Genomic DNA, 24,126 nt, shown 5'->3' on the forward strand with positions numbered 1-24,126 from the left:
TTTTTTTTCCATATAGTTTGGTTATTTTGAACATCATAACTTTATTGAGACACCAGTAGTTACCACCTTCACTTTGTTAACCACAAATATATAGGACATTGTAAACACAGGTGCCGAGGTGGCGGGGTTCGCTGTAGTTGGATTTCGGAACAGACAGGGGCAGGGGAACAGGGAGGAGGGGTGAAGGGACACTCGGGCTTAGACAAGACCACTCAAGAGGATCCTGTATGCGGCAGGCCATCCATGAGTCATCATATATACGTATATATGTATAGCTTTATATTATACATCTCTTTAAATATATATATATAATATATATACTATACACAGGCAGTAATGTGGCAGGGGAAGGGGCCGGGCAGCCCAGGTGGTGTTACAAATGCCACACAGGCAGCAGGGAGTCGTCTGGATGGATGGTTTGAACTTGCTGCATGAGGTGGCCTCACTGGGCTCCTTGCCTTGTACCTGCTCTGGGGACTGGAGCTGAGACTCCTGTGGGAACCACCCTGCAATGCTGCCTTCCCAGGTCCTCCCAAGTGCTTGCGAGGGAGCAGGGACAAAGACACCTCCTCCCCTGATGGAACTGCCAGGAATATGGCGAGGAAGGGTGTGTGTGATGAGGTGATGAACAGGGTGATGGTTAGGATATGGGTGAGCCAGGGATGGGGACAGGTCAGGAGGCTGAAGCCACAGATAGAACTGGGGCAAAGTTTCATCATCCCTTTGCCCTTCAGAGCCTCTGCTTCCACAAGACACTCCCTTACTTGGGGGCTTTGTAAGATAAGACATCAAGGGGACATTGTTCCCAACAGGGGATAGTAATCCTCTGTCATCTGGACAAATGGCAGAGGGAGAAGAAAGCTGCCTTATGATTTTGCTTATACAGCCTTCCCTCTGACCTCCTAATCTGTTGAGTGGGGCTGATATCACCCACATTTAGAATATAATAGACATGTTCTAGCCAGCAGTTCAGGTCTTGCCTATGATAACCAGAAATAGGCAGCACCTTATCAGAAGCGCCTAAGATAAGATAACCAGCCCTTTGGGTAGGTCTGTATGTCTCATCAGCTGCAGAACAAGCCAAATGCCATTGGAAATTGCATTTTGCATTTTAAAGAGCTACATGCAAACAAGGAGACTCCCACCCCCAGGTCTGTCACCATCAACCCTTCACTGCAAAGGCTGAAAGCACATCAACCCAAGGAGCTGTATGTCTTCTGCCATGAGCAAAAGCAAGAAGTTGTCTGAGTATCTACTGTTGTAGTGTCTTCTGCCACACCAATGCCTTTCCTACAAGCAAGGAGGAGAGGGACAGAGAGATGGGTAGTAACCCAGGATGAAGCCACCTGGCTCTGAGGGGGAAGCTCATACCTGCTTCAAGCCCATCTGAGACCATCAGCTGGTTACATGAAGGAAGCAAGCCAAAGAGGATAAAGAAAACCTTGCTCATTAGTCAGCCCCAAATGGTGTTTACTCATCTATGTAACTCTGATGGGAACAGGGTATGTAAGATGCTCCTGCGCCACACGCTAAAACAGAGCCTCAGGTAGACCCCCCACATATTTTCCATACCTCTCCCTATGTGCCTGGTCCCTCACCCAGAGGGGACAGGCACTGGAAAGTTCCATCCAAAAGGTACAACACATTTTTGTGCTCAGGGCTGGTTATTTATAGCATCCTCCTCCTCTCGGTTCCCTCCCCATACCCCAAATGAAAGCATGAAAGATGACACAGATGAGTTTGGGCGAGTACAACTAATTTCTCTCCTCCTCCACCTCATCATTTGTTTATTGTTCTCCCCCAGGGGGAGATGGACTGGAGGGAGCTCCCCCCACAGCCACAGTCATAACAAACCTCTCTCAATAAAGTAAACCCATCCCAAGCCTAAATATTAGGCTGAACCCACAGAAAATGAAGCTCAAGAGGCTTCCTTCCAAAAAACACCCCTCCTATTTACAGTATTGCATTCACTCGCAGCCCCAGAGCAAGGGACGTGTACCCAGTCATTCCTGCTGTGTCCGTGGGGCTAGCTGGTCCCCCCCTCCTGTCTTCACCAGTGGGTAACTGCCAGCACAGTGGGGCAAGCCATGAGGAGGACAGCCACCAGCAGCACAAGTCTGCTGGTAGGAGCAGGTAGAAACGGTGTCTGTATACAGCGGAGAACACTGCTCCACTTCCCTCTTGGGGGCCTGCTGCTCTACAGTCCCTACCTCATCCTGATCACTGTGGGGCAGATGGGAAGGAGTCACGCTGGGAGGAGGGAAGGACTAGTAACTCCAGTGTCCTCCAGAAGAGATGTTCACACGGCCACAGGCCAGACCTGTGTCTCATCCTCCTGACTCCTAAGGGTGCTACGAGTAATAGGCTGGATGCTCAGCAGGAGCATCTACAGATTTTGGATCTGCTCCCCATCTCTGCTATGGGGACCAGTGTTGCATCAAGCAGGGTGGCTTCCTGGGCAATGGAGCTCCTCACTGCTGCAAGGTAAACCCTGCATCTTGTGCTCTGAGAGATGTCTGTGCCAGGGACAATTGTCCAGGTAGCTATTGCTGAATTATTTCACTTCAGGGGAATCTGGGAACCTGTCTTCGCACAAAGACCTTGCTTCTATCCTAGAACAGAGAGTGAGCTTCCACAGCTTTGTCTTTACTTGAAGCAAAATCATGAGGAGTGTGGAATGATATCCATATGAGCTCTATTTAAGAGTCACTGCTGCCACCTAGGCGAGGCTTTAAAGCCAGCCAGGATCTGAGATGCTGCAGAAGAGCACAAAGGTATGGTCTATGGCAAGTACAGAAAGACCAGTCCTCAGAGAGCTCAGTCTGGCCCCACCCAATTCTCTGCACACCAAGACCTTCTCCCCATCTGAGTGGGAGACAAAGTGCGGCTGTGCAGGGCAGCATCCTTCCCCACTTGGTTGCACCCCTGTGCAAGAGCCAGATGCATGCTGGCCATCCCAGCAGCAGCATTTCTTTCCAAGTAGTGTCCTGCTCCATTCCTGTGTGCTACAAAGATGGCATCAGCAAGAGGCTTTGCAATGTTGTAGCAGAGGAAAAGAGGAAGGTAAGGACCTGAGGAGCAAAACTGTCTTTCTCCTCCTCCTCCTGCCCAGGATGAAAGGACAAAGCTACCCTCTCCCCCTTGAACCAACCCAGCTGGGGTCAAGGAGTCTCAGGGTGCCCAGAAGCCCACGACCTCCATCCTTCCTCCCGGGGCACTGTATCTGGGCCCAGGGACTGGGCATGGCTTCTCTCCTGCCTCATCAAACACTAGACTGAGAAGAGCAGTGAGCAGGATGCACAGCTGAGGGAAACTACCTCCACCTGAATCCCAGGGGGCTGGAGCTCATGGCACTGCCCCTCTGCTCTGCTCAGTCTCTTGCTGTAACCTACAGACACGCCTGTGATTCCTGATTGTACCTGCAGATCTTCCTCTTTCCCTTCCCATTTTTTCTCTTTGTGCTCCCCCTGCTCCAATATCACTTCTTCCCAAACAGTCTAAAAATAAAGCACCCTTCACTCACTAGCATGTGGCAGAGAAAAGCCCCCATCTCCACTGTTCTTGCTGCCCTCCAGGCCCCATCCTCACACTTGTGTATGCTGACTCCAACACCACTCCCCTTCCTGAGCCACCAGGTGCTCCAGACCAATTTGGATGCTCTCACATCTACTCCAGCCTTTAGCGACACCATCTCTTCTAGGAAGGTCCACAGTCCCTCTGATTTCTTCCCTTCTGCCTTCAACACTCTCCCCTACCCTGCTGGTACCATAGCCCCTCTCCTGCCCACCAGACACATTATGCCATCTGCAGCAAGGCAGGAGAGAGAGGAGGAAAGGGGGGACTTTCCTGTCACAATGCAGATTTTGGGAAAATTTGGTTCTGGCAGGTAGCTTGGGGGGAGAGGAGAAGGAAAAGGTGATGGGGAAACCTTTTTTTCTTTTTTTTTTTTTTCCTTTTTTAAAAACAATAAATAAAAACAGATGACCCAGAAGGCTGGAGCATAGCTGAGAGCCATCTCTAGTACCACTATGCACGTGTCTGGTTTGTGCCTCGGCTTTCTGCCGGCAGTGGGAAAGGGGGCAGAAGGGAAAGGGGAAGGGAAAGGGGCATCGGTGGCTCAGTAGTTCTGTGTTTGGTACCCCTGTGTCTCGGTGTCAAAAGCATCTGCTGGAGGGGGCTGCTGGTATGTCCCCACCGCATCTGTAGCATCCTCCTCGTTCGTGTAGGGAGCATAAGGCATGCCGGAGTCCTGGCTTGGGTCCATGTAGTCCTGGGAGAAGAGGGCCGAATCGGCACCCAGCTGGAAACGCTGATATGCCAGGAATGCCTGGCCCACCTTTAAGGGAGGAGGTGGAGGGAAGAAATGGGAAGCAGAGAGGGGAGGGAAGAGGAGAAAAAGAGGGGGAACGTACCGAAAAAGAGAAACAAACAAAAGTGGGGTTAGTAGTGGTTACGGATTAGTGCGCGAGGCCCGCCTGGCGGAGCACCGGTGAAACACCCCAAGAACATGGAAGTCCAGGCTGTCCCACAGAAAGCATGAGCCCACCAGGAGAGAAGAGCACTGGGCAGGGATGCTTGCAAGTGCAGCTGGCTGTGTGCAGCCTGCCAGGGCTCCCTGCTCTCTCTGGGATGTGATGGGCACCTCCTGCCTGGCAATGGGGTTTCACCAACATGGCACAGATCACAGAGGCTCAGTTGGCACGTGCTTATTCCATTCTGCCCCTCCTGCCTGTGGGAAGGCAATATCTGCCTCAGCGAAACCACAGCGGGTTCGGCTGCCAGGCTGGATGTACGCTGCCATTTGGCTTGGAGCGGCCAGGAAGAAGAGCAGGATTTGACACAAAGTAGTGAGGTAGAGGTCACCCCCTGTAACCCCTTCACTAGTCAACATCCACATGGTGCAGCACAGACCTTGGGAAGGAGCAGCAGGAGGCAAGGTGGCTGCTTCCCAGACCATGGGGTGGTCAGCAAACAAAGTGCTGCCTCCTGCCCCAGGCACTGCATGCAGGACACCTTTGGTGAACTGAGGAAGCCTGGGCATAGGGTTCAGCACTGTGGACCCCAGCAGGCATGATTTGTTGTCCCAGAGCATCCATGATCAAGGTGAGCAATCTAGCAGGTGATGGGGGGAGAGGTTTTTGGGGAGTGAGGTCTGGAAAGAAATGGAAGAGATAAAGTGGTGGGGGCAGAGGGTATCTCCTGGCTGAAGTATTAGGTCTGAGCAGTCATCTAAAGAAAGGCACAGTGGTGTTACAGAGCATTAGTTAGGGTATGGGTGAGGGAGAGAAGGGAGCAGAGGAGGAGAAGAAATTGCCAGTTCCAACTCTCCAGAGGGAGATCCCCCGTTCAGTGGATAACCCCACTCCAGTTCAATGGCCCATGTCTTCCCATCCTATGCCCTGCAGTGACCACACACCCATGGTCAGGGCACTGGAACCGGCTCTGCTCAGTGACCTCCTCCAGCTGAATCCCTCCGCCCCTTCCCCCAAATTCTCCCATCAGCAAGGGGCACTAAGGTAGCAAGGATGGGGAGTTAGGGAACAGGGTATTGTATTCCTCCTGAAAATTAATGTCTTTGAGTCTCCGGAAAGCCAGAAATGCGAGGATGCCCTGTGAGGAGAGAAAGGGGTGTGGGAAGGAGAATCAGTAAGGTAGAGCAAACTGGTGTTTGAAATAAAAACCCCAAGGAACCGGGGGAAGAAGATGCCTGTTTAGCCACTCACAAGCCTATGAACTCAGAGGACCACTGTAGGTGATGGCACCTCAAAAAGAGTCCTGAGGGATCCCCTGCAAAAGCCTTGCTCCTTGTCAAACTTTCTGCTGGAGCTTGCAAGGGGATTTTGGCAGCACTCAAGTGCAGGACACAGCTCGTGAAGGGAACACACACACTGTTCCTTGATCCTGCTTGGTGTGACCTTCCTCTCTGGCAGCTCTGTGGTCTTATGGCACCCCTTCTATCTGGACCCTGCCCAACGTTAAGGCCTGTAGGAAGGGGAGAAGACAAAGCCACAAGCACTTATGTATGGAGACAGGGTTAAAACGCTTTCCTGCTTGGAACTATCCTGTCACTTCAGAAAAAAATCACTTGTGCTTGGTGCTTTCAGAGGCAGGAGGAAATCATCAGGGATATTTATATTGCACACAGCAGTTCTTCCAGAAAACTAGCAATAAAGAACTGCTGGGGAAAGGGCAGTCTTAAGACAGCACCATCACCTTCCTAAGAGATGACCCAGTGAGGCAGTGCTGCAGACAGCCAGCCCAGAGGGACACTCATTGCAGCCTCTTGTGGCCAATGGTGACAACTCATATGACAGGAGCACAGCAGGGAGGGAGATGGGTACAACCCCTGGCCTGGAGCTCCCTTCTCTATTTAGTGTCTGTGAGGTGAAAATGCTCTTTAAGTCCTCTGATGCAAAGGGGAAACAGGTTAACAGGTTGTCCAGAGAGGTGATGGATGCCCCATCCCTGGAAACATTCAAGGTCAGGTTGAACTGGGCTCTGAGCAATCTGCTCTAGTTGAAGGTGTCCCTGCTCATTGCAGGGGAGTTGGACTAGATGGGCCTTAAAGGTCCCTTCCAACCCAAACTATTGTATAACTCTATGATAATGGTGCTTGGGGAGCAGGCTTGTCCACAGTCATACTGGAAGTCTGTCAAGGACGCGACTTAATAGGATATGGGACTCTTTCCCATTGTGCTTGTAAATGCTCTAAAACCTTCTTTCACATAAGTTTTTGAGTCCTCGTTTCCCAAGTTTACCTCCCAACCATCTCCCCTCCTGCTTTTCCTTCTCAGAAGCCATGTGAACTGAGATCCCAGAGGGAACCACTCTTAGCCAATCACCTTCCATTCCCCACAAGATAATACAGTACAGAGGACATTTAATCCAACATCATGACTCTGTACTCACCCAGGTGAAGATGGAGAAGAACGAGAACGTGATGGCTGCTCGGGCTGCATCCCCTCCCTCATTCAGTGGGTTGTCCTCTTCTTTTGAAGCTTGCCACTGGTTGGTTAGAAAGCAGAAGCCAACGAACCAGAGGAATGCCCAAAAGGCTGAGATGGACCACCATGGACATGCCAAAGGGGAAGGACAGAAGATGTGTGTGAGCACAACATACACATATCACATTTCTCTGGAGATTTCAGTCCTCTGAGACCCACTAGGATGTTGCACAGCCAGTCTAAGCCCAAGTGAGCTGGTAAAGCTCACTGATGGCTACATTGTCAAGGTGACAATAGGTGTCTGCAGAAAGTACCTCTGGAGAGTTCATTTGCTTGTGTTTGGTTTGATCACAGGACTTGCATTTGGCCTTGGGAGGGAGCCTGAAGGGCTTCCAGTACTAGAGCGATCACCTGGGCTGTCTGAAACAGCCACTGCTTTACAACCTTATCCTGCAAGGACAAGCAAAGAGCAATTCCTTCCATGGGAGCTGCAGAAGAGTGGGAAGCAGCCGGCCTGCAGTTGCACAGAGACTGGCTTTTGTCAGCACAGCACAGCTCAAGGACTTGCATCAAGGAAAGGTGGTGAAGGACCATTAACATGCTGTGCCCCCAGGACAGGGGTGAAGGTAAAGGGTAGCCTCAAGGGGGAACTTACTCTCTTTGCCAAGTGCAGGCAGATACCCAGCAGTGAGGGAAATGGACATTCCTAAGCAGCAGCAAAACAGGGCTCAGTCGCTCCCCTTCTCTTGTCAGCTGTAAAAGGAACTGCCGGGCAAAGGGCTAACCGTGGACAAACCTGCAAGCCCAATGTCCTTAGCAAGTTCAGATGCTTCATCTGATCCTGCCCTCACTCCACTTATGGCCCCTCTGGCATACTCTGGGGAGGGCCTGATGTTGAGCAGCTTGCCTGAATGGGTGGAGTAAGCCAGGAGAGTGACTGAGGATGACAGCATGAGAGCAAAGCACCTCCTCATGATCCTGCTGACTGGCCTTACACACACACATACACACACACTGTCACTCTGTCACTTTAACACACTGCTGGGGATGGAGAGATCTGACTATAAGTTAGACTAAGCCTCAGGGATGGATGAGGTCCTGAACAGTTATTCATATAGGGAATGCCAGGTAACCTAGGAGGACTAGTTAAGTCAGCCTGCATGAATCCCTCAACTTTTTTTTATGTTCAATCACCTGGAGCTGGAAAAGGAGGAAGTACTGTCTCCAGAGGCATCCATACTTGGTCTTAACAAGCACAAGGATGCAGGGAGCCAAGACCTGCTGATCCTAAAGGGCTCCCTGAGCTACACCTATGGAGAATAGCTGAGAGGCATCAGCCAGATAGTCTGAGAAGAAGAGAAAGGGAAAGAAAAGGAGAGAGACAGAAAACCTGAGAGAGTAAGGAACCTAAAGGCCTCCTTGCAAGCAGGGACCTGACCTGAAGGGCAGCAGAAGCTCCCTACCTCTCCCTTGCTGGCAGAGGAGAGAGGCACTACAGCCAACCAGCCAGGAAGCTCACCCGAGACTCCGATGTCTGAGAGCACTGCCTTCTTGCGGTCCTTGACGCTGCTGATCTGCGGGAAGTAGGCATCCAGAGCCAGGTAAAGAAGGCAGCTGAGGAAGGCGAGGACACCCACGGTAATGCCATAGTTGCAGGCATTGTGATTGCGGTTGAAAATGCAGTGCTCTTCTGACTCGTCCAGGCGGTTCACATACCCTTCATTGACAATGGAGCCAAACACCACAATGGAGAATATCTGGTGGGGAGGGAGGCAAGAGACATGTCAAGGCAAGCCCCATCTCTCCGGACCAGCACAAAGGAGCAGGGGACAGACACTCTTTGCAAGCACATCTCTGCTCTGCTGAGCTCCCATCCTGCTCTCTTGCCTGGGCTGTAGCCACAGGGAATTTACTGGGGAGATGTACTCATTTTATTTCTGAGGATTAACTTAAAATAGGACATTTTTAGATTGAACCTTTTTATCCATCTGACCTAAAGCAATGCAAAGCAGTTGCAGTCTGGAGTAAGAGTGGCTTCCCACAGACACACAGGGAGGCGACATGGAGTGTAAACTGGGATATGGTTTTGGTGCAGGTGCCTGCATACAATGGCTTCAAGTAGAGGAAATCCTCTTAGTCTGCACTTATTCTCCCACTCACTCCTTTCCCGTCAAGGGATTAATTGTTTCTACCATGCATTTGTTCACTGATTTTATCTATCAAGCTACTATGCTCTTTTCCCCATCCACCCTCCCACAATCCACAACCCTGCTTGCTCTGCAGCTCCATTCTCCCCATCTCCCCACACATCGTACACCTCTCTCCACCAGTTTTCAGTCAGCCCAGTGACACCACCTATCCTTCTGCCCACTCACTTGTATGCCAACACCCTTCAAGCTTCCCCACAGATTTTAGGGGCCAAACATCCTTCCTCCAGGTCCACCTGCCAAGGCCACTGTGAGTCCTCCCTACTCATCGCCACCACTGCCACTGCATGTTATTTTAAATCAGGTAGAATTAAGGATGAGTCCAGGTAGAAATGCCCTAATCCGCAGTTGCTGGTCTAATCTTTGCTCATAGGCTTAGCCTTCGTCTCCTGCCACAAGGCTGTCCCTCTTTGACACAGCAGGTTCACCAAAGCAGAGAGCTATTTACAGCACCCCCAGTCCTGCATCTCAAATAAACAGCTTCCCCTTGCAGCCACAGGAGAAAGAGGGGAAGATCAAGGCAGCATGTACAGATTTTTCTTTGCAGGGCATCTGGAGACTCTCAGTAGGAACAGCCCATCTGCAGGCTGCCTGCGGGAGCCTCAGGGAGACAGGAAATGGGACCTCAGGCATGGGATGAACTTACATCTAACAGGCAATAGGACATCACCAGGGCACTATGCCAGCCCAGGAGATTTCTGCACAACAAGACCTGGCACCCTTGGAACCACCACTCAGTCCCCGAGGAGAAGCAGCACACAAGAAGGTGAAGAGGCCAAGTCTCCTGCAGGGAGTGGAGCTAGGTCAGAATGTTTGCTAGGTCAGAAGGACCCCAGTACCAGTTAACCCAACCAAGCACCAGAAGATAACCCAGAAAGCAGAAAAGTAGCTTTGTGAGTTCAGGGAAAATTGCTGATTAATGACAACCCAATACACCAGTTATCATTGGTGGGGTTGGATGCCTGAGATCCACAGCACAGACCTCTGCTGTTTGGCCTGTGGCTTCAAGAACGAGAGGAAAAACCTTACTCACAGTCCCCAACAGCCCTTGCATTGCTGAAATTGGGTCTATCACACTAGAGCAAACTAAAAAAAGCTGGGAGCTGGTGTTCATAAGCACAGGGACTGTATGGATTCTCTGAAAATTCATGAGAGCTTTTTAAGCTTAGAAGTAAAACAACTGATTTGTCTTCCTCCTTCTTGAAAATTGAGATTGATCATATTTTGCAGAAATTGCCTGTGAAAATTAAATAAGAATCTCTTCTGCCAGAATCAAAAAGTTGATCCTCAAAATTTCAGCCTGAATGGTTTGGAAAGCAGCAAAATTGTACACAATTACAGCCAGGCTCCTTCAGTGGGACGTCTCACACACCTTCACAACAGGCTGGGCTGACAGGTCTGCCTGGGACCATTGACAGTAACACCCTGTTCCTCTGACCTGAGGGGAAGCCGACAGACTCCTGAAGTGACATCCCAACGTGAGGCTGTGACCAGCACCGATGTTGACACCTGAAGTACCAACCTCCATATATTGTGATTACAAGGTGGGTGCCCCGTTTTCTGCAGCACTAAACAGAAAGCTTATCTTCTCTTTGGGAGATAATGAACAGCCTCAAAAGTGGCACAGTCTGGTGTTCAGTTTTGGTTTAGGGCTCAAAACTGGTAAAATGTTGATTCCCCGAGTCAGGTCAACCCTTGCAACAAGCTGTATTGTGAGTCTCTGCTTACTCATTCGAGATGAATGAACTTCAGTAATGGCCTGTCCCCAGAGACACCTCTGTTTACTCAGCTCATATCCTGATACATATCTTCCCTCTGCTCTTATCTTTGGATTTGCTCTCAACTGCGAGCAAAAGAAGCAAAATAATTCCTTTTTGCATTTGATCTTTCATACCTTTTTATACTGCCATGTCATAGAGGCCCAGCTCAGAGTCACAAGACCAAAGGAACATCTCCCTCTCCCTAATTTTCAAGCAGAGGTGGCAGTCCTAACTTCCTTTCTCCATCTTCAGTCAGCCAAAACACCGCAACTTCTCTCCTATGAAGAGAAACCTGTTTCACAGCCTGGAGGTGCCCAAGGTATGATTTACAGGCAAATATCTGATTTCAGATGATCTTACGAGTTTTCTGGGGAGATTCCACTAAATGTGTTCTCACTTGTGAGCAGAACAAGACACTGCAGATGCTTATCTTCTGTGTCCTGAAACAGCTACCCCAAAGTACTCTCTGTCCTTAGGGAAGCTTTCAATGGACCAAAGTACAGTAGCTTAAGGGATGTCTCCTTCTATCTGTGTGTTCCTCACCACTGGCATCAGCTCTGGTCCATGCTCCACTCCTCAGCACTGCAGAGAGGGCACAGAGAGGGCTTGCTTCCTTTGCCAGCCTGTCACCACCCTGATGGCACAGCAAAATGCTGTGAGGACCCACTGTGCACAGAAGCCTTGAGCTGGGATGAATAACACCAACTGGGCAAGAACAGGCAAGCTCAAACCAGAGGTTCCAGACTGACAGGCAGAGCTGGACAGCAGAAGAGGCAATTGCTGCTGCTGCTGACAGGCAACATTGCCTGTTTTATTCCTGTGATGTCTATACACAGAAACCATTGTGACAAACAATTTTCTAAAAAAAAAAAAATTATAATTATGAGAGCTCAGGTCTTGCAGCCCTAAGGAGAAACTGTTGCACACTTCATCCATGGCAGCTACTCCTTGTTGGTAAGGGAGCAGGTGGGTGGAAGCTCATTGACGTGGCAAGTCATCTTAGAAAGAGCAAATATTTTTTATTTCCTTGATTTCACAATCCATGCCCTGCAAAGATGATCCAAGCCGCAGGTGCAGCATGAATGACTGACTGGATTATAAACAAAGCACCAAGTTTTCAAGAATGAAGCATTTACGTTCCCATTCCCATCACATCTGCAGCACTTCTGAAGAAACGCCAGCAACAAGCAGCACTGGCACAAGCCTCTTACCGCCCTGCATTATCACTGCTTGTTTCTTCCTCCCCCATTTGTCATAGCCAATCCTCGCTGCACAGAGTCTTGCCTATGGCCACTGATAAAATGGTCCAAAATACGCATCCAGCTGCAAAGATGAGGTGAGGAGAAGACGGCAGGAGTCGTCTTCTGACTGAGCACCGAGATGTAGGCAAGTGGCTTGTCCGCAGGCTGACAGGAGGCATCCCGAGGTTCCCATCATTGCACTCTGCTGAGGGAGGTGCTAGCCACTTTCCTGTGCTCAGTGACAAAAAACAGCCAGCCATCCCCAGCTTTGGGCACTTGAGAGGCCTCATTTCTTCAGCGAGGCTGCTGAAGTCAGCTAACAGGGCTTGAAGTAACTAGATTTTTTGGCTGAGATTTTTAGGTTTCTTTAAGCCTCCAAGAGCAGTGTTAATTGGGCGGGTGTGCAGGGACAGAAAACAGCACTTGGAGAAGATCTGACCAACTCATTCCTGCTCCTGAGACCCAGCTTTTCTCCACTTCGCCTCTCCTTAAATGTTACATCCACACAGGTTGTTGCAATCATTTTCCATGACTCCTGTTTTTATCCAAGAGCTCCGAAGACACCAAGTGAAGCCCAGAGCCAGGTGCACTGCAAAGCTGACAGAGACAGAGCAACTTGCCAAAAGACGCAGCAAAATGAACTTAATGCTTAGCACTGTGCGGAGGAGACGGGGAGAAGCTGAGAGGTTTCCTCTCCTCATTTCTCATGGGGCTCATGCAGCCCATTACAGGCATGTAAGGGCTTATTACAGTGAGAAAATTGCAGAATAGGCAAAATTCTGCACCCTACCAAAACATACTTTTTTTTCCCCTCTTGCTTAACTCGCTTATCTGATTTTGCCAAAGCCAAAGGTGAGTGGTGAGCCCTCAGAGGAGAGGTTCTCCAGTCCCTCCCGACCTCCCCAGTGCAAGCTCAGCCCTGCAGAGAGCTGGGCAAAACCTCCTGAGCATCATGTGAGGCTTTCCACCACACTGCCCATCCCCAGCCGTGCATCAGATGCTCCTGAGCATCATGTGATGGATGCAAAACACAGCCAGCCTCTGGCAGTGCACTAGGATTTTCCTGCTCCTCATCCCAGGAGTTTGTCATGCTACCTCCTGACTTCATCCCCAAGATCCCCAGGATGGCTGTGGCTGAAGAGGGTTTCTGCTGAGCTGCCTGCCTGGGCTCACCACAATGCCTGCCGGCCACAGCCTCTGTCACACTGCATGCTGCCTCTCCCTCTCTCCCCCCCTCTTTTTATCCTGTTATAGAAAGGAAATAGTTTGGTGACATAATATTCCTTGTGGGACTTCAAATCAAATCCCCCTCGGGAAGAATGAAGCAATAACCTCTTCTGAGTCTGATCTGGTAATGACCAGGAATAAATCTGTTTAAAAAGAAAGCAAGAGCAGGGGAGAATGCAAGGGATAAACTGGCAGAGATGATCTGTCTTTCATTTTCATTCAGCCTCTTGCAAATGGAGTCTCTGGAAAGCTTTGGAGTGCCCTGCGCAGACATGGATTATTATTATTATTACCGTCATTAAATCTACTTGTATTTAGTTCATTTTGAAGAAAACATATGCAGCTTTTGAGACGCATGGGACTGGCAGCTTGGAAACAGGCGGCCTCTATTTATTCCCTCCAGCCGGCACCACACAGGCAGCAAACAACTCCTGCCCACGGTCTCGACAGCGTGTCTGAGCCCTGTGCGGGTGCTGGAGGGGACCAGTCTCCCCAGACACAATTCCCCTGAATATGGGACAGGGGAAGAGCACAGCTATGCCAGCACTTCCCTCCAGTTCACCCTCTCTGGCCACCAGCCACATGGCACCAGCTCCCAGCTCACCAGCTGAGGCTGAGCTGGAGCAGGTGACTGAAGGGAGAAAGGCTCCGAATCCCTAATTCCTGCCACGGGATCTGGGACAGGCTTTCCTGGCCAGCCAGCTTTTTTTTTCACACATGGTTTGGCAGCTGACAGGCCAGCCATTAACCCTTCTGCCTCCCACCAGACCTGTGCCCAGGGTGATCTTCACCACTACAACATCCCAAGCCCCAGGTGATGATGGAGCAGCTGTGCCTGCAACCCTGGGTAGGAAGGAAGAACTCTGCCATTGGAAGATGCCCATGGTGTAGCAGGAGGCTGAGCCCAAGAGGACAACTTCAGGAAGCTCCATCCAGTCCCACAGGTCTCATGCTCTTCCCCTGGTGAAAGAGCATCTTCTGTCCCATCATGACTAATGACAACTCCCCACTCCACCATCTCCATGGTGGTATCCATGTCTTTTGTAGTCCCAACATTGCTACATTGCATCTTTTTCCATAAGGAAGAGTTCAGTTTTCTTTCTAGCAACACATCTCTCCTTCCTTGGCTTGTCTGTGCCAACCTAGGCAGAGAACTGCATCCACTGCCACCTGCGCCTGCTCCTCTTGCAGCCTCATGAGTCCTCTCTGCTGCCTTGTCCTACCACAAATGTTTGCCTTGTCCCATCACTATGCAGTTTCTCTGCTTCTCATCTGTGTGCCTCTCATGTTTTGAAACAGCAGATTACATATGATTATGTTATTTTTTGTTCATGTTTCTGACTGTCTTTGATTCCTATGTGCTACTTCTCAAATCTTTATCTGCCAACGCCATTAATGAGAGATTTGTTCCTGTTCTAAGATTCTTCCTGGAAATGCTATGCTGGGAACAACACAACCTTCTGTATCCAACCTGAATCACCGTGCAATTGTGCTCACTTATTGTTCATCTTCTGACATAGTCTCTCACCTAATCCCAGTGATAGCAAACTCCCAAAAGCCCGTCTGAAGCAGACCTAGAGATGGGCATTCCCTTAAAGAACTGTACCCGAGGTTTGACTGAAAGCACATGCTTTGAACTGCTGTGTTTCTTTCATCATGCACCAATGTATGTCACAAACACACAGCCAGGGAGCATGGTGCCTGGGGCAAAAATCAGGTGGCCGAGAACAGACAGAGAGCATGAGCTATGGTCCAGGAACATGGGGAATATCTCAGTTAAATTTACTTGGGACAGAAAGAAGGTGGGAGCCCAGTTCCAGCTGTAGACACAGGAGACAGCACTTCCTTTCCTAGCTTGAAAGGTCTGCATGCTCCTACCAGCCAGGGGACACAGTGGCAACAGCAGCAGGTAATGGAGGAAAAGATGGAGGGCAGGCAGCACCTCTCCTCACCGAACCTCCCTCTGGAGGGGCAGTGACTGACCTTGGCATCAGAGGGGGCTCGGGACCTCAATCTGTGAGACAAGTTTTAATGGGCTGCTTTGTCTGTGCAACTGTGGCTGGAAATACTCAAACCCACACCCAAGCAAGCTGGGCCTGCTTCCAAAAAGCGAGTTACTTTTGCCTTGTTAGGCTTTTACACAGAGCAGCACATCAGTTTCTCCAGCAAGCAGGTTTCCAAGCAGACAGGAGCACCTGGAACAACCTGTTTCGATTAGCATTTTACTTATTTATGGCACCAGTGCTACATCCAATGCCTGCGGGTTGCAAAGGAGCCATCCAGCTCCCATGCGCCAGCTGCGGAGAGCACTGCGGGTCCAGGCGCAACGGGACTCGGCAGGGATGTGCTCACACTCACCTGCTTCATTTCAAGAACAATCCTGGAGCTGTGCAACTCCAGCTTGGTGTGGGTCACCCAGCTCCACGAGCTCCAGCAGTAGCACCGGTAGCTCCAGCTGCTGGGTCACCTAAACGGGCCGAAGGCAAGTCTATATGCCAAAGTGGTAAAAAAACAACCCATGCACCCATGTCTCATCTGCTCTGGGGCACCAGAGTCACAGAGTACTTTCAGTAGGAAGGGACCCACAAGGATCATTGATTCCAGCTCGGGGATGGACCCTGTGACCTCGGCATCATTAGCACCATGCTCTTACCAGCTGAGCTAAACAGTTGTGAGATGCAGCTCAGCTCTGAGCACGTCTCTGTGTTGCAGCTGGCAGCAAGTGAAGTGGCACGATGTGGAGCACTGCCTTGAAAGACCAGGACTGGGAGTAAACTGCAGTGGCAACATTGCAACAGAGTAAGTTGCTTGACTTCTCTTGACTGCTGTCTCTGGGAATAGGGAGGGAATTGTTCTGCTCTTCCCTACAGAGAGGTGAGGAAGCCTCTGGGATCTTCCAGCAACACACTGCTTTTGTCAGCAAGCTTCAGTTCATCTGAATCGGACAAGTCCCCTCACTGCAAGATCCAGATGCTGTTGGAAGCACCTTCAGCAGAGATGCTCAGGAGGGATGGCTCCATAGTGCTGTTTCCTTGCTCTGCAAGGCACTATTTCATCCTGGCAAGCACATCTGGAGAAGGCAGCAGCAGAAAAATGGCTTGTGCTGAGGCCGAACGTCCAAACCTGACACAGGCGCCCTGCAGGACCACTACTGCTCACCAGCACCCATAGCAGGCAGCCTTTATATAGGGAGATGCATACTTACTCCACCATGCCTGACCTTCAAAGCACCCACAAAACCTGAGCTGCCTCACAACACAGTCATAGTGGACTGATGCTCCAGAATTGCTAACCTCTTTCCATAGTTCAGCATTCTCCTTGTCAAATTTATCTTGTCTCCTCTTCAGCAAGGAGCAACATAAATAATCTTCGGTCATCTCATCCGCTCCTGATCCTACAGTTCTCCTTAGAGATTTGCCACCACCTCAATTGGGCTGCAAACTCCCTGGGCAGGAGCCAGTTTTGGTTTCTGTTGGTAAAAGGCCATATGCACCTCTGTGAAGTCTGCTAAAAAGCTGCATGACCCGAGCACAAGGTCACTGCCTGAGGAAGCGATCACGAGAACTTCTGCTCTCAGCGAAAGCTCATCATGTGAAACAGGCCAAAATGAGCCTCTAGCTTTGCCCTGGAGAGACAATGGACCAGTCACAACATGAGCAGGATAAACGCAAATGAGATTTCAGGAGATGGCGGGCAAAGTACTTCCAGTGTGTGCAAGAGCAAGTGAAAGGAAGGACTCTTCACCGAGACCACAGGGAGGGAGAGCCCTTTGCCACCAGAAAAGTTTGGCTCACAGAGCACGGCAATAGGAAAGCTAAGTACAGATGCAATCACGGTCTATAAATACACTCAGGGGAAAACACCAGGGAGGGAAAAGCACCATTTAAACCGAAGGGCACAGGATCACAAAAGCAAATGGATAAAACCCTAACCATGAACAGATTTATGGTGGAAGGCCCTGACCACTGGAACCACTGAGCACTCTCCCAGACAGAGTGAGAAGGACAAAAAAACCCACGAACTAGTCTTTTTTCCAGCAAAGTTCAACCAATTTATGGAAAGGGCCATAAAGGGTATGATGCTTGTGACAGCCTGAGAGAGGACTTCACTGCCCATAAGGACCTGTCTTGATCTCAAGTTAAAAAAAAGACCAAAACTACAACTGAATATTTGGTGCGAGCTTGTGGCTCCCCTGTTTTGTGAAAGGAGAGAGGCTCAGGAGGACAGACAAGACCAAGACAGTGGAAGAGAAGGAATACATAGACTTGCACCACGATGGCCATGCCAGCCTCCCTCGCTGGACCACTGACCTGGAGCACCTCCAGCTCCTGCAAAAGGACTTCAATTTCCACAGCCAAGTGAAGTGCCTGGGGTAAATCCCATCCTGTCCTCTGTCAAGGTCAGATGAGCAGGGGGAAACAGCGCAGGGTCCCAAGGAGATGCCAGTCCCTGGGAAGTGCTTCTTGCCTGGGGAGACCTTGCAGGGCACAAAGCTGAGCTCAGCAAGCCAACAGTGTACTCTGAAGCAGACTAGGTGCCTAATTAAAATTTCTTGTTCTCTCTCCCTCACTGGCGCCTCTGGGAAGCCAAAATCCTGCAGTGTTTGGATGAAGGGCAAAAAAACCCACCAGACAGAGTGGCAGAGAGAGAAAGAGGAAATTCTGCCACAGAGATTAGCAGTGGGAGAGCCTTTGTAGGTCACATCACGTCCATCATCCCGGGGCATGCAGGCTGGCTCCACTCCAGCCACCCAGGAGCAGGGGGCACACATACCCCCTCGCCTGGCCTCCAGCCACAGCCAGCCCGCTCCTGGCATGATGTGCTGTAGTGTAAACAAGCTCAGACACATGGACAGACAGACAGAATGCCTGCATTAATCATGTCCTTAGCTGTCTTGGGGCTCTACAGCTGCCCTCTGAGTCACATCACCCGGAGGGGACATCACCCACCCACTCAGCTGGGAGGAAAAGGGCTGCCTCCCCACCACCAGCAGGGAGCCAGGCCACCTTCCCTTTTCCTCCTCATTTCCCCCACCTAGCACTGCTTTTATTTTCCCAAAGCCAGCCTGCCGCCTTTCCTCTCAGCTTCCATGCGCATGTGTCTCCTCCACTCTCTCTCCCTGCCCTCCCTTCTCCGCTACCGGCCGAGACCTCAATCTCTCCCCCGCCAGCTCAGTGCTGCAGCACTCGCTCCCTTAATCCCAATGACCTTCTTGCACATATGCGCCGGCCCCACGGGCAGCCATGGGATCGGCATCACTGGAAGAGGAAGAGACCTTCTCCTGACACCCCCATAAGACCCCCCTTTCCCTCTACCCCCTTCTCCACAAATTATGGAGATGAAAACATTACAGGGAAGGGAGCTTTGGCAGGGTGAGAGGATTAGGGTAAAACACAGGGCGACACTGAGCCCCCCATAGCCCCTCCAACTCACCTCAGCACGACCTGAGCCCAGCACCCCCAACCCACCGGGGAGCCATCCTAGGACTGCAGCATTCTCCCCTCTCCCAGGTTCCCCCCGTCACCCCACATCCTGCTGCTTCCCAGCATCTGCCAAAACCCCACAGGCATGGGAGGGTGAGAAGACATCCCACCATTCATCCCTTCCCCCCAGAGAAGAAATCTCCAACCAGACTGCTCTCGCCCCATATGGCCCTATATCCACACATCCAGATATGTAGCTGTATGTGTATGTACACACATATATGTGGATATATATGGACTTTTATACATACATATATATAAACCCAGAGACAGATCCATATATCCAAACATACCTGCACATATATATTTTTATAAAAAAAATATATATATAACAGAGATAGAGCCATAAACGGTTATGGAAGTATACGTCCACATCTGTGTGTGTACTGATCTAGGATGTGTGGAGACATATCGACATACGCATACACATGCATATATAAAGCATATAATAATAAATATATAATATATAATAGCATGTTATTATAATAACATATAATGATATGTAATATAGGGCATAACGATTTTTTATATATATGTCTGCGTGTGTGTATAGAGGCAGGTGAGTAGGAAGGTCGGGGTCGGGGTCGGTGGGGGGAGCCCCGCCCGCGCCCCCGCAGCCCGGCGGGACGCCCCCTGCCCCGGTGCCGATGCCGGTGCCCTCCCCGGGGGCGGCGGGGCCTTACCCAGGAGACGAACCGCAGGAGGGTCTGCGGCTGCCGGATGAAGGCCTGCGGGTCGAAGGCGCCGCCGGCTTTCCCCGCTCCGAAGGCGCCCCCGTCCATGGCGGTGCGGGGGTGGGCGGGAGGCAGGCGGGAGGCTCGGCGGGCGGTGCCGGGCTGCGCCGAGCCGAGCCGGGCTGCGCCGAGCCGCGCCGAGCCGAGCCGTGCCTGGCAGCTCGGCGCGACGAGCCGCGCGCTCCCGCCCACGGGGACGCGCCGCGCCGGGAGCGCGCACCCACCCCTTCCACGCTATCAACCCCCCCCGCCCCGCCGGCGCTGCCGCCCGCGGCACATCGCGGCGGTCCGGGGCAGGTCTGGGGGCAAGGCGGCGGGGTCCGTGGGGCTGGAGTGTGCGCGGGGTGCTGGGGGCGCGGGCACTGCGGGTTGCAGCATGGGGGTCTGCGGAGGGCGGTGCGAACACCTCCCGGTACAAAGGCAGCCCACCCCAGCCCCCCTGGGAGAAGGATGCAGGGGGTCATACCACGCTTTGTTTTGGTAGGTCCTAGCAGAAGCGCAGGGTCAGCCCCCAGCCACTCACACTCTCTCCTTGGCCCTAATGGGGCCACATCTGGAGCGCTGTGTCCAGTTCTGGGCTCCTCAGCATACTGACTGAGAGGGAGACAAGGAGCTACTGGAGAGGATCCAGTGGATGGCCATGAAGATGCTGAAGGGTCTGGAGTATCTCATGAGGAGAGACTGCAGGGTCTGGGCCTGTTCAGTCTAGAGAAGAGAAGACTGAGAGGGGGTCTCATGAATGCATATAAATATCTCAAAGGCAGGTGCCAAGAGGATGGTGCCAGACTCCTTTCAGTGATGCCCAGTGATTGGACAAGGAGCAATGGCCACAGACTAAAACACAAGAAGTTCCACCTCAATATGAGGAAGAACTTTTTTACATTGAGTGTGGCAGAGAAGTGGAACAGGCTGCCCAGGGAGGAGACATTCAAAACCCACTTGGCCACGTTCCTGTGTCACCTGCTTGAGGTGATGCTGCCTTGGCAGGGGAGTTTGATTAAATGATCTCGAGAGGTCCCTTCCAACCCTAAACAATTCTGTGATTCTGTGATGCTACCCCATAGAGGCTCCCACAGAGGGGTGAGGCTGGGCCCTTGGATGTGGCCCGTTATCCCAGAGGTGTGGTCAGTGCTGCTCCCCCACTGGACACCTGCCCCCAGGCAGAGATGCCTGATGAGCCTCAAAATCACACTGCAGTGAAGTCTAGGGCTCTCATTGGAACATCCCTCACCCTGCCCACACCGTGTCCCTGGGAGGGGGCAGCAGGAAAAGGCCCTTTGTGAACATGGGGAATCCAGATTTTGGGGAGAACCTCCAACTCTGGGAGGCAGAGACTGCAAGATACACACCTTGCACTCCTGAGGCTGCAGCCTTGGGAGTCACCTGAACTTCTCTGGCACCCACAATACCACCAAGGTCACCAGCACAGCAAGGAAGGGATGTGTGAGGACAAGCTATCTAGCCTTAGGGACAGTTCAAGCAAATTGGCCCATGCCTTCTGCACAGAGTAGCTGCACACCGGTGGCCTACTGGCTGCTGCAGAGTCCCTGATAATCAGTATTACATGGACTGAAATGGAAAGCAAGCCCTTGGATTGTAACATGGTTCCCTAAACTCAGCAGTGGAAGCCAAAACCATGCAAGAGCTAGAGAAAAAATGTATGGGGGAGATAAAAGAGCATTTAAAGCTGGCCTATGGTCACCCATTTGGAGCTGTGCTCCAAAAAGTGGGCAGCCAATCCGCATCTTTTGTGGGGCTCATTTTGAGGGGCAGGCTGGAGGTAGAGGATGGACACTGCTCCATCACATCCAGCCATAGAATCCTAGAATGGTTTGGGTTGAAAGGGACCTTAAAGGCCATCTAGTCCAAACCCCCCGCAATAAGCAGGGGCATCATCCCCCTTTCTAGGGAACCAGTCTGCCAGGTTAGAGCAGGCAATGAAATGTCCTCCAAACAAAGCACATCTTGGTCTGTATGGGCTTTTTCATGCAGGTTTGCACACAGATCCCTCCAGCAAAGCCTCCAGCCTTGGGTTTTACTTAACCTGCAGGGACTGGAGTGGGGGAGGGAGGGTGGAAGGTCTCTGGGAGTTGAATAAGTGTGTTTAACACCTGGATATGCCCTCCTTAATTACTTCACACTAGGTGGGTAACCAGTCTCCCCATGCTGAATGGCTTAGCCGTGTTACACCAGTGCAGCTGGCAGTGGGATCATCATCATGGCTAGGCTTCGCGAACGAAGATTTGGGAAGGACTCTACCCACATTTGCTACAAGCACGCTGGTGGCTCTATAGGTTGGTGTTGTTTAATTGATGCCTGCAGTAACTTGATAGAACTGTAATGTGCAGCATGTTACAGGTCAGCATCCCCCCGGTGGGAATTCTGATGGTTGTGGTGCCACAGTCCCTGGCAGGGAGGGAGGAGGCAGGGCAGGAGTCATCCCAGGGGGCACCAATGTCCGCATGGTGTTGTGTTTGTCAAGCACATCCTCATCTGTAAGGCCGAGGAGACAGTGCGGGCAAACTTTGGGTGCCCCATATGTGAGAAGCTCCAGACCACCCAGCTCGGGGTTCCACTGTTGTTGTGGCCTTGAGTGTGCATCCCCTTGTGTACCACAGGCTGTGGTGGATTAAGGCCCATGTTTCTCATAATAAGGCAAATTTATCTACTGATTCCCAATTTATTCAGCCTCTGGATGTCGTGAGGCTGGATCTTACTATTCAGCAGTTTAGTTATTTTCCACAGATTGCCTCGTGGGTGCATCTAATACCGTCTCAACCACCCAGTATCGGCTTCCTTGCTTTGCTCATGTTCTGCATCTTTAACCCAGAGAGGGGCTGTAGGTAGCAGGATGTGGCCATCAGCCAGGCTCTGAGGCTTACCAGCCACCTGGATGCCTGATGCCATGCCTGTTATCTGAAGCCTGGGTTCAGCCCACCTTACTTGAGCTGAGGCTCTCAGGCTGACCCAGAGGCAACGTAACACCCTGACAATTACAGCGAGCGGCCAGGAGTTGTTCCTCCAAAGGCATGACTCGTCTTCTCTTCTGTTCTCTCCCAGCTGACAGGTGTATGTCCTGCATCTCCAGTGATGTGAAAAGTTGGGTAAGCACTTTGTATATCCTATGCTAACCCGTGGTGGTCCTTGAAGGGACCATGTCTCACAGCATCATTTTCTTGACACTTCCTCACCTGGTCTTTAGCTGGGTAGACAGCTGGGCAAAGTGGGCGGCTCTGTTCAGCCCTCTTACCCTCTCCTGCCCCTCAGACATGGGTCCACCATTTAAGGTGGTCCTCCTTCCTCTCCTCGGCTGAGAGATGCAAGATTTCTGGCTGAAGATCAGAGCTGCTTCAGGGGATGTTTCAGCCAGAGCCGTGCACCACATCAGTTATCCTGTAAGGGTGCTGTGCAGTTCCCAATCCAGAGAAGTCTGAGAGAGCTTCTTCAGCTGGGTCCTGTCTGATTTCCTGGTGTCGATGAAAGGAGAGTGAATAATTTATCTCCTGTTTCTCAGCTCCTTCCCTGCTCAGGTTTCACCTCAGCTTTGCTTCACTCCTGCCCAGAAGATATGCAGCACCAGTTCCCATGCTGGCAAGTTTCTGATGTGGTCCAAGCTATCCAACATCTCCCAGAGACACAGCTGGTCCTCACAGTGCTCATCCATGTGCCAGAGCAGCAGTAAATGGAGCAGGAGAAATAACAGCATGAATAGCAACTACTCCAGGCAGGTTCCACTGAAAGCCTTATTTTCAGTTTCTCTCTCACAGCACAACTTCAGCACGTACATTGGTTTTATTGTTTACTATTAATTCAACTGCAGCACACAGAGGCCCTGATTGAGTTTGGAGCTGTGCTGTACCAAGCACTGCGGGAATATACAGCAGGACACAGCCCCTGAAGAACACGCAATCATGTCCCTGTATGAAGGAAGAGAAGTTATTTGATACCTTTTTCTATTTTGAGATACACGCAAAAATTGTGGGATGGCGATGCTGGCAGTGAAGCCTATTTTATTTAATTAATTTTTAATTTTTTCTCTCTTTTTAGTGTGTTTCTTCACATTACCTAACATCATCGTCAAGCTACAATGTAGATTTGTCAGGTGCCTTTTGCTCAGGGTTCATCAGAGCCTCCCATGGCTGTAGAGCTATTTGAGAAAACCAAACACTGCATTGGGACACCCCATCCAGGCAGGCACTTGCTCCCAGCTTGGAACCAGCATATTGTTTTCGTGGAAAGGAAACCCCTGGCCTGTTCGGGGAGGGAGCCTGCAGTGGGACACACAGTCTGGCATCACATACATCCCCGTGTAACATACACGGGGACGTCATGGGTTTGCATAACGCGATAAAGAACCACAGCCAAACGTTTACGTGTGGTTTACTACGTTCCTACCTTACCCTGCGCTCTTTTAAACCCCAGTGCCACATTATCTGTTACGACCCGTGAGCTTGGGCACCGAAGTTCTCGACAAGCCCCAACAGACGTTTCCATGTTCCTGTCTTTCCGCGCATCGCCGCCCTCGTACCT

The 24,126-nt window shown here is 51.2% G+C and overlaps 1 protein-coding gene across 4 annotated transcripts; it reads right to left on the minus strand.

The window, feature by feature from the left end:
- Nucleotides 1-24,124, minus strand: SYNGR1 (synaptogyrin 1). Of its 4 annotated transcripts, none has more exons than XM_032688838.1 (4): nucleotides 23,997-24,124; nucleotides 8,464-8,701; nucleotides 6,910-7,055; nucleotides 1-4,336 (listed from the first exon to the last, which is right to left on the minus strand). In XM_032688838.1, exons 1-4 carry the CDS (start codon nucleotides 24,024-24,026, stop codon nucleotides 4,118-4,120), a joined length of 633 nt encoding a protein of 210 aa, XP_032544729.1. In that variant the 5' UTR covers nucleotides 24,027-24,124; the 3' UTR covers nucleotides 1-4,117. The 4 variants fall into 4 exon arrangements, with proteins under 4 accessions (XP_032544729.1, XP_032544727.1, XP_032544728.1 ...); XM_032688836.1 differs by lacking the exon at nucleotides 23,997-24,124 and adding an exon at nucleotides 19,546-19,754; XM_032688837.1 differs by lacking the exon at nucleotides 23,997-24,124 and adding an exon at nucleotides 19,546-19,733 and having other exon boundaries at nucleotides 1-4,270.
- Nucleotides 24,125-24,126: the final 2 nt, after the last annotated feature.

Source organism: Chiroxiphia lanceolata, chromosome 5 (assembly GCF_009829145.1).
Source record: "Chiroxiphia lanceolata isolate bChiLan1 chromosome 5, bChiLan1.pri, whole genome shotgun sequence".
Classification (NCBI taxonomy): Eukaryota; Metazoa; Chordata; class Aves; order Passeriformes; family Pipridae; genus Chiroxiphia; species Chiroxiphia lanceolata.

Excerpts from the sequence above, each read along its gene's own strand:
- SYNGR1 (XM_032688836.1), bottom strand. The coding sequence starts at position 19,644 with ATGGACGGGGGCGCCTTCGGAGCGGGGAAAGCCGGCGGCGCCTTCGAC. Across the intron at positions 7,056-8,463 it reads CTCAGACATCGGAGTCTCGG|CCTTTTGGGCATTCCTCTGG; the intron begins GTGAGCTTCCTG and ends GGTCCATCTCAG. Across the intron at positions 4,337-6,909 it reads TCTTCTCCATCTTCACCTGG|GTGGGCCAGGCATTCCTGGC; the intron begins GTGAGTACAGAG and ends CCTCCCTTAAAG.